Below are 10,000 nucleotides of genomic sequence, written 5' to 3' on the forward strand. Positions count from 1 at the left end.
TACAAAACTTGTAGTGTGGCGATTTGGAGTGCAGGAGAAATTGCCCCAGAGATAGCATGCCACAGTCCTGCACTGGAACTGCCCCAGGGGTAGCATGCCACACTCCTGCACTGGAACTGCCCCAGGGGTATCATGCCACAGTTCTGCCCTGGAATCATACCAGGCAGCAGGAATGCACGTACAGTTCTGCAGCGAGGCATAATAGAGTTAAATATGCATAACGTGTGTGTGGCAGGTCCTGCATGATATGTACAGATATACTGGCACCATCTGGCTTCTGCCTCGGTAACAGCATATCCAATCACACACAGCTTTGTCAAGGCCTTCATGCCTCTCTCTCTTTAGAACTCAAAGCCGAATGTGCTACAGTGCTACGCAAGCTAACGTGCAGTGTTTCACTGGAACCATGTGTCTGTATCGCCAGCACACTGTGTGAGTCTCTGTGATCGCAGGCAATATCCTCCCATCCACACTGTACTCACTGAGCACTTTAGAAGGTACCTTACAGGGCTGGATGTTGGGGAAAATGCACACTGTGATATTTTTAGATATTCATGGTCAAAATATGAAAAATAAAAAGAATGTAAAACATTTGATAAGTTCCAGGTAAACTATTTCTGAATGGAGCTAATGATCACTTTTGTGATGGAAAAGCTCTGTTTAGATTAGGGCTGCATTATGCAGACGCAATACTGTGTCAGGATGGTATAGCTACATATAGCTGTTGCAGTAAACTATATATTGGAATTATTCTAACACATACCTGATTGTTTAATATGATGTAAGAAGACGGGTCTGTTATACTGTGATAAACATTATTCACAGTGCCGTAATTCATCCAGCCAGAGAACAGACATTTGCAATATAATAACTTTTATAATAAAATAATATAATAACTTTTAACAGATATTATTAGTATTATTATAATACAGACAGGATCTCTAAAACAGGAGATGATTACCTGATTGACACTCATAGTCCTATAGTCCTACATAGTGGACAGTACAGTCCAAAGAATACTCCAGTGTTAAGAATACTCCAGTGTTAATGATTACTCCAGTGTTAATGATTACTCCAGTGTTAAGAATACTCCAGTGTTAAGAATACTCCAGTGTTAATGATTACTCCAGTGTTAAGAATACTCCAGTGTTAAGAATACTCAAGTGTTAATGATTACTCCAGTGTTAATGATTACACCAGTGTTAAGAATACTCCAGTGTTAATGATTACACCAGTGTTAAGAATACTCCAGTGTTAATGATTACTCCAGTGTTAATGATTACACCAGTGTTAAGAATACTCAAGTGTTAATGATTACTCCAGTGTTAATGATTACACCAGTGTTAAGAATACTCCAGTGTTAATGATTACTCCAGTGTTAAGAATACTCCAGTGTTAATGATTACTCCAGTGTTAAGAATACTCAAGTGTTAATGATTACTCCAGTGTTAATGATTACACCAGTGTTAAGAATACTCCAGTGTTAATGATTACTCCAGTGTTAAGAATACTCCAGTGTTAATGATTACTCCAGTGTTAATGATTACACCAGTGTTAAGAATACTCCAATGTTAATGATTACTCCAGTGTTAAGAATACTCAAGTGTTAATGATTACTCCAGTGTTAATGATTACACCAGTGTTAAGAATACTCCAGTGTTAATGATTACTCCAGTGTTAAGAATACTCCAGTGTTAAGAATACTTCAGTGTTAATGATTACTCCAGTGTTAAGAATCCTCTAATGTTAAGCTTCAAAAACACAAATTTTTCAGTGTATAGAGTCATTTAATATGATTTCGGGATGTTTTTGTCAATTGCTTAGATGTAGAGTTGCTAGTGGGACCAGTATATCCCATATACGTTCAGTGGACATAATTCAAGGCACAACTCATTTAGATTTACATTTACAGCATTTAGTAGATGCTCTTATCCAAAGCGACTTACAAAAGTGCTTTGTCGTTTACTCACAGAATACATCCTAGTACAGTATGGTAAGTTTGAGTCCAATATACCAATGAACTAGATGGATCACTGCTGATGCCTAGAAGTGCACAATACATATAAACTCAGACAACAATCAGTGTAATAAAAGTATCTCGCTTAAATTCTTAAACCAAGTATTTGACAAAAAACGTTTTAAAGTACTCTGAATGCTATATTAAATATATTTAGAGGTTTAACACTGAAATCTTCATTTAATAGCTTTGAGGAAATTGAGAAAAATTTGAATATCTTTTTTTGGCATTGTAAATGGCCTACCAGCCTGTGCGCCTCATGGTACTTCTATAGTAATGCTATATGTTTATCAAGTTGGTCTGGTGATCTGTCTGATATGCATCCTTTTCAGGCCATCATTTGCGAGTCTGTGTGCAGGCGAAGACCTGCTGCAGTGCAGGAATGGAGGAGAACTTTATTCTGAGGAGCAAACATGAGTTTGAGAAGCTCCTGGACCAGGCCACTGAGGATTTGAGGAGCACTTTTATATCCAGGCACAAAAGGTTTGATGGTACGATTCTTTTCTTTATGCTCTGACACCGCTGGAAGAATCTCTGTTTACCCAGAATCCCAGTGATTGTTTTTATTTATGTTTCTCATTTCATTGCAGATTATCTGTGTGTTTGCTAACACAGTTGTGCTAATTTAGACACTTGCCCATCAAACATGAACATTTTCTAATCCACACAGGACACAATCCACACAGGACACAGTTCACCCAGTATAGGACACGGTACACTCAGTACAGGACACAGTTCACCCAGTATAGGACACGGTACACCCAGTACAGGACACGGTACACCCAGTACAGGACACGGTACACCCAGTACAGGACACGGTTCACCCAGTATAGGACACGGTACACCCAGTATAGGACACGGTTCACCCACACAGGACACGGTTCACCCACACAGGACACGGTTCACCTACACAGGACACAGATCACCTACACAGGACACGGTTCACCCACACAGGACACGGTTCACCTACACAGGACACAGATCACCTACACAGGACACAGATCACCCACACAGGACACGGTTCACCCACACAGGATCCGGTTCACCCAGTACAGGACACGGTTCACCCAGTACAGGACACGGTTCACCCAGTACATATCCACCATGCCCAGAGCTATGCAGGGTTTCTCCAATTTTTTTTTTACTTTAAAATGAACTTTTAAAATGAGAAGTCCTTGTCAGCAGGTGGGTGATCTAGGGGTTAAGTGCTGCACCTGTAATAGATTATGAACATATGAACATTATGTTAGACAGGAAAACACAGGAATGTTGTGTATCATTTCAAGCATTCTTTGTGCATAAATCCAAATTTGCTTCTGGGAAAAGTGCTGAGGCTTTGCCAAGTCCAGATTGTGAGAGACTGGTATTATCTGGATTTTTCCTTATTTAGCAATTTTTTTTTTTTCATGATTGTCTATTGAACAAATAGTTTAAACAAGGTAATTGATAGAAAAAGTATTTGACTTCTAGGCTAATGTCCTCTTGAAAAGGATGTAAAGTGGTCTGTGACTTTGGGGGGTTTGTTTACGTGTTAGCTGAGCCTTGAACGTCATTCTTGGTAGGACGACTGTACTGGCACTGAGTGGCAGCTCAGTGGTTAAGGTACTCAATTAGTAATCAGAAGGTTGCCGGTTCAAGTCCCTCCCCTGCTAAGTTGCCACTGTTGGGCCCCTGAGCAAGTCCCTTAACCCTCAGTTACTCAAGATGTACTCAGTCTTGACTGTAAGTCACTTTGGTTAAAAGCTTATTACCTAAATGTAATGAAAATAAATGCTGTCCTTTTAATGTGACCTAGAACTGCCCTCTGAACTTTCGAGAAATCCAAGGATGTGTAAGTAGGGTGTGTTGACCCAGAATTACTGGTACAAAAGCGTGAGGCTCTAATAATGGAGGGAACAGCAGATAGGTGGGAAGCAGCATCAGATTTTGTCTGATCACATTTTGTTAAAGTTCAGATTTTATTGTAATAGGGTTCAGATCGCAGGCAGTGTGTGTTGCCAGAGCAGTTGAAATGTTTTCTGCGGTTTGTAGCTTTGTATAAAGAAAATATTCCATTCGTTTTTTGGAACCTCCAAGTCGAAGCAGAGACAGTACGAGATGGCAATGAGCTCTGTTAAAATCATTCAGAGAGCGAGATGCAACCTTGGACCTACAGCAAGTGTTCGGGGAAAGACCAGAGCCTTCAGAAGTCTTCACACAGCATGACTGGACAAGCTGCTTGGGTATGCCAGGCTTGGTGGGTGTCGGTGTCTGGTAATCAGACGCTCAGGCATGGTGGGCATGGATGTCCGAGCGACTGTTATGATGTTTGCAGCCTGTAGCTGAAAGACAGTCCACCCCTCTGCATAACCCAGCAGGTGTCGGGATAGATCGTGTGTTCTGGCTTTGACCCACTTCCTTCTGTCAAATTCTCCCTGGCAGCAGCCGTGATTATGACACACCGCCCCAGAGGACTTGGGTTTGTTGTGTTGACACATTTGATGTTATCACTGTCATCAAACATGTCCCTTACATATTTGTTTACTGGGACTGGAGCGTTTCACACCATGTCAGTTAAGGGTTGAAGAGGTTCGGTGGTCTTGTCACGTCTATGCCAGATGGTTCTCCGCTGTTTATTGAAGTGACTGAAATTTAAAGAGATTGAGTTTGTGAATTGGGTTTTATAGACATAATTGCAGAAACAGGTTTTCATACTTAGCACCTGTTTTTAGGAAGTAGTAGCAATAAAAATGTAAATTAAATGGGATTTCAACAAGGAACTGCCTGATAACTGTGTCTGGTTGTTTGAAGGGACAGCTCTGATCACTAATGGGCTGTTAGGATCAGTGAAGCGTGTTTTGTTATTTATCCGAACTGTTAAGAAATAGCCATTGGACAATGGAAGGACTGATATTCCAACCTGAGCTAAGTAATCAGGAACACGGGGCATTTGCCACAGTGGTTCAACACTTTTTAAACTTCAGACAATTACAAATAATGCTGCCACAGTGTTCTGGAAAATCCACACAGAAGAAGGAAAAATAGCCTAAACAGTGTTCAGTCTGAAGAATATTCAAGCACACACAGAGTTCCTCTTACGCACTGGGCGCTGAGGCAGAGCTGGATAAAACCTGTCTATTCTCACACTTCATGCTGTGCCTGTCTGAGTGCAGCGAATGCTGCCTGATGCTGCACACTATTTAACATCACTTCATCACTTTTTCATACTGCGATAATCAAACACAGTTTTAATGATGATTAAAATTTGAAATAGTCAATTTTGCTGTGGTTTTACTATAAAACAGATAACTGTTTTATCCCTAGATTACATGCCTTTGGTCTGCTACTGCAAATTTGAAAAGCTCTTAATTATCAATCACTGTCTATGTCTCCACTCGTCCTGACAGGCAGTGCAATAGTATTAAATAGTATATATAATAATATATGCTTTAAATTGTTTTAAATGAAAGTTTAGGATTTGTAGCATCCGGGCACGCTTTCTTAATTCTTTTTTGTATAATTTAGTGTTGTACAGTTGTTATTATTAACTTTATTACTTTTATCTGTAACTGAAGACTTTAGTTGCAATCTTGTAAAGACAAGAGCTCACTGTCTGCTGTTTGAAAAGAAATCGTGTTCTTTTCTGTTCAAGTCTATAGATGTCTGTAAAAATGTTTAGAGTAAATTTGAGCTCTGTAATAATCCTTAAAATGATATTTCTGGCTCTCTCTCATACACACTACCATTCTCTCTCTCTTTCTCTCTCTCTCTCTCTCTCACACACACACACACACACACACACATGCATGAATTATTTGGTATGCCAGCTGCTGATTGACGTAAGGGAGTTTTGAAAGCTGTCAGTTGGCACAAAGAGAATTTCACGCTGATCGGTGAGGTGCTGGAGCCCGCTGAGCTGGTGTCCCAAATCCTCCAGCTCCGACTCACACACACACATACTCCTGTTCTAGCAGTACTGATTCTTTTTGTAATCTCTCATTAGACAAACAAATTACTCTTAACACATTTCACATAATGAACATGTATGTTTAATTATATTAAATCAGATTAAATTGTCAAACCTCATGCTATGTTTAGTGAAGCACATTAGCTGTCTTCCACTGGTCTGTGAATATTGTGATATTGTATTCCATGATCAGACACAGCTACACATTATGTTCTGTTGATCTTACAGAGAGTCCTACTTATGCCTGTACACATAAGTAGCTCTGCTAGCATATTCTTGCACTCTGCCCTGTAACCCAGAGTAGTGTCCCCAGTCTCTGGATCTCATTTACAGCATTTAGCTGATGCTTTTATCCACACATGACTGAGCACAAGTTGAATAATTGAGGGTTAAGGGCCTTGTTCAGGGGCCCCAACAGTGGCAGGACGTGAACTGGCAACCTTATGATTACTAACTGAGTACCTCAACCACTGAGCTACCACTCAGTGATGGCACACTTATCCAACCGAGAATTACATTCAAGGCTCAGCTAACACATAAACAAGATCCCCTGCAAGTCACAGACCACTTGACATCCTTCTCCAGAGGACATTATCCTAGAAGGATAATACTATTTCAATCAATTACCTTGGCAGTGATGGGGCTTGAACCAGCAACCTTCTAATTACAACTCAAGTACCTTAACCACTGCCCAGAGACTCTCCATCTGTTTATCCTTAATACTGCCCTCACGTCCAAGATTACCAACAGAGTTACAGTACACTAAGCAAGCTATGTGCCACATCCAAGGAGGGACGTGTCCCCACCTGCTGTGGACACTACAGCAAAGGCACCCCCACACATTCACTGTCCTTCACACAGTCACATTAGCTTGGACACCATGATAGATGAGGATGATGGCACCCGTATTCCGGGGAAGGACTGCCTGTGTCTTTACTCAGTGTGGTAGTACCGAATGAAAGCTCAGTGCTGACCTCCTTACCATCTCCCCGATGTACACAAAGGTCTATTCCGCAGAGCATAAGAAGACAGGTCCACCGGGAACATGCTTGGTTACAGCAGATGGTACTCTTCACTGAGCTGATTGGAATCATGTCACCTCTTACTTCTCACACCTCACTCTTCATTCCACAGCTTCACTTCACAAGGCATCCAGTAATTGATACTTTAGATAGATACTTTAAATGAGACAGGCCAAGGTTTGAATGAGACAGTTTGACGTGTTAATGAGACAGGCTGAGGTGTTAATGAGACTAGCTGAGGTGTTAATGAGACAGTGTGAGGTGTTAATGAGACAGGCTGGGGTGTTAATGAGACTAGCTGAGGTGTTAATGAGACAGGCCGAGGTGTTAATGAGACAGGCTGAGGTGTTAATAAGGCAGGCCGAGGTGTTAATGAGACAGGCTGAGGTGTTAATGAGACAGACTGGGGTGTTAATGAGACAGGCTGAAGTATTAATGAGACTGAGGTGTTAATGAGACTAGCTGAGGTGTTAATGAGACTGAGGTGTTAATGAGACAGGCTGAGGTGTTAATGAGACAGGCTGAGGCAGGCCACCTCCTCTACTTATGCACATGCCTGCTTAATAGCGTTTAAAAATGGAGGCTTTGTTTATGTTTTGCTAAATGACATCAAGATATCAAACTCAATGTAATTTTAAAGCTAACTTTATAGAGCACCAACTTTATAAACTGACACCAGTCAGAAATGTAGTAGTATTTGTAATCAGTATTTTCCATGGCAATGGTGTAATATGTATAAAATAAATTATATGGAAAGACCGATCATTCCAGAGTTCTTAAAATGTTTTTCATGAATAACCAAGGTTGTTTAAATAATTTTGTCCAATATCAAATGCTTAATCCAAGACATGGCAGTGTAATTTGTGTGTGTTCGTGAGTAAACTGTCCTTGATTTAGTTCCTCTGCTATCCAGATTCAATACTGACTGTGGAATTCTTCAGTTGTATTCATTCACTTTGCCTTGGGATTGTTTCAGGAAAAGATTTAAAGACCAATAACAAACTTTTCAGTCAGTGTTCTGCTAATTTCTAGCATTATTTTATGTATTGTTTTATATTTTATATTATATTATTGATTAAATATTATTCATCAGGGCAACTACTGTGTCCCTTAATTTAAAGCTTTGTTCAACCCTGTGGGTTGTAAGATGTTGACTTTTCTGGCTGCAGCATTTGAAGGTGTGTGTGAAGGTATGTGTGAAGGTATGTGTGAGTCCTCTGGCTGCAGCGTTTGAAGCTGTGTGTGTAGCTGTGTCCTGTTATGGCATCAATACTGACATTCTCACAGTGACAGTGGCCTCAAACAACAATGTGAGCTAAAAGATAGACACCAATTATCTTGCCATCTGGAGTTGCAGTCAGTTGACGCACACGCACACACACACGCACACACACACGCACAAACACACATGCACACACAGCGCACACACACAAAAACATGTACCTACCTACCCCCTCCCTTACACACACACACACACACACATACATTCATTTCTTTGCTATCATATGCTTACCCTCTTTCCCCCTCTGAACAGAGTTCTTCTTGGAGCTCCTGGAAAACACAGAGCATTCCCTGAATGACATGTTTGTCCGGACATATGGAAAACCCTACATGCAAAATGCTGAGGTCTTCCAAGGCCTGTTTGCTGAGCTCAGACGTTACTACACAGGTGGCAATGTCAACCTGGGCGAGATGCTCAATGACTTCTGGACACGTCTGCTGGAACGCATGTTCCAGCTGCTCAACTCGCAGTATGTTCTCACTGAAGACTACCTGGAGTGCATCAGCAAGTACATGGATGAGCTCAAGCCCTTTGGTGAGGTCCCGAAGAGGCTGAAGTCCCAGGTGACCCGGGCCTTTGTCACCGCGCGCACCTTCGTCCAGGGTCTCATGGTCGGCCGGGAAGTAGCGAACAGAGTATCCAAGGTCAGCACTTCTCCATGCTCCTCTGCAGCACTCTCCCCTCTGACTCTGTACTGTTGTTAATGTGGCCTGCAAACCTTCCTTTATACATTGTACATTCAAATTCAAAACTAAAAAAGGCTCCCATAAGTGCATGTTTGTTGTCTGGTGGAAAGGAAAAGTGTAAAGCATAAATGTGCTGTGGCCTGGACTGAAGGGTGCTTTAAATTCAGAGTATTGTGCTGCAGCCCGTTTTTCCTGGTTTGGCTAATGAGCTGCAGGAACAATACGCACAGCTCTGATAACCTCAGTTATGGGAAGCTGTATGCATAACGTGGCATTTTTCACAGAAATATGCCTAATGCCTGCAAAGTCAGAGAATGGAACATGAAAACTATAGGATCTGATTTAGAAGGACATTAGCAAACACAGTTGCCAAGTGTCCAAATTTATGCGCGCATGTCATGCTTGGCTTCAGATCGTCCCCATCAGAGGTTGGTATTCATGTATTACTGCAGTGTCATTCATTTAATGGAGTCAGATCTAATAGCTAGAATAGAAAACCGTCGGGCTGTTGAATGTCACAACGGACCAATTACAGTTCACTGTTACTCATAATTTCATTTTACTGTCGGAAGTTTGTATCTTTTATATCTTTATCAGTTCAAGCAGGTAAGACGTCCTGTAAGAGCTGAAAACTGCTGTTTACATGTATATCAAATTCACATTCCTTGTTCATATGTTACTAATTAAATGTAAACAACCCTTTTTGAAGGTAAAAACTACAAGAATACATATTGTGTAAGTAATGAGAGAATTAGTTGCTACTGAGGTACTGCACTGGGTTTCTTGTGAGGTGTGTGGGGCTGACTGAGATTAAACCCTGATGCAGGGTGCTGGGCTCTGGTACCCATGTTGATAGGCTCCAGAACTGCAATGGTTTTAAATGCATTTTTTTGGCAAACACGTGTGTCCATCTGTTTAATTCTGTTACAGACACATTGCAGACATTTTTGACAGGTCGATGTGCCCAGCTGTTGTTTTGTTTTAGACACATCTGGCAGACATGTTGTAGAAACCCATCTACCTGTTTTATTGCTGCCTTGTTTTGTG

General features: G+C 41.1%; 1 protein-coding gene across 2 annotated transcripts in view; it reads left to right on the plus strand.

Annotated features, from left to right (window-relative positions):
* The window catches only part of gpc6b (glypican 6b), a 58,877-nt gene that overhangs the window by 18,588 nt on the left and 30,289 nt on the right, over window positions 1-10,000 (plus strand). For both annotated transcript variants that reach the window (XM_035522812.1, XM_027031168.2), the window contains 2 exons: window positions 2,350-2,508; window positions 8,520-8,911. In XM_035522812.1, coding sequence (XP_035378705.1) covers window positions 2,400-2,508; window positions 8,520-8,911 — 501 coding nt within the window. In that variant the 5' untranslated portion in view covers window positions 2,350-2,399. The remainder of the gene's footprint in view (window positions 1-2,349; window positions 2,509-8,519; window positions 8,912-10,000) is intronic.

This window comes from Electrophorus electricus, chromosome 25, assembly GCF_013358815.1.
Source record: "Electrophorus electricus isolate fEleEle1 chromosome 25, fEleEle1.pri, whole genome shotgun sequence".
In the NCBI taxonomy this organism is placed as follows: Eukaryota; Metazoa; Chordata; class Actinopteri; order Gymnotiformes; family Gymnotidae; genus Electrophorus; species Electrophorus electricus.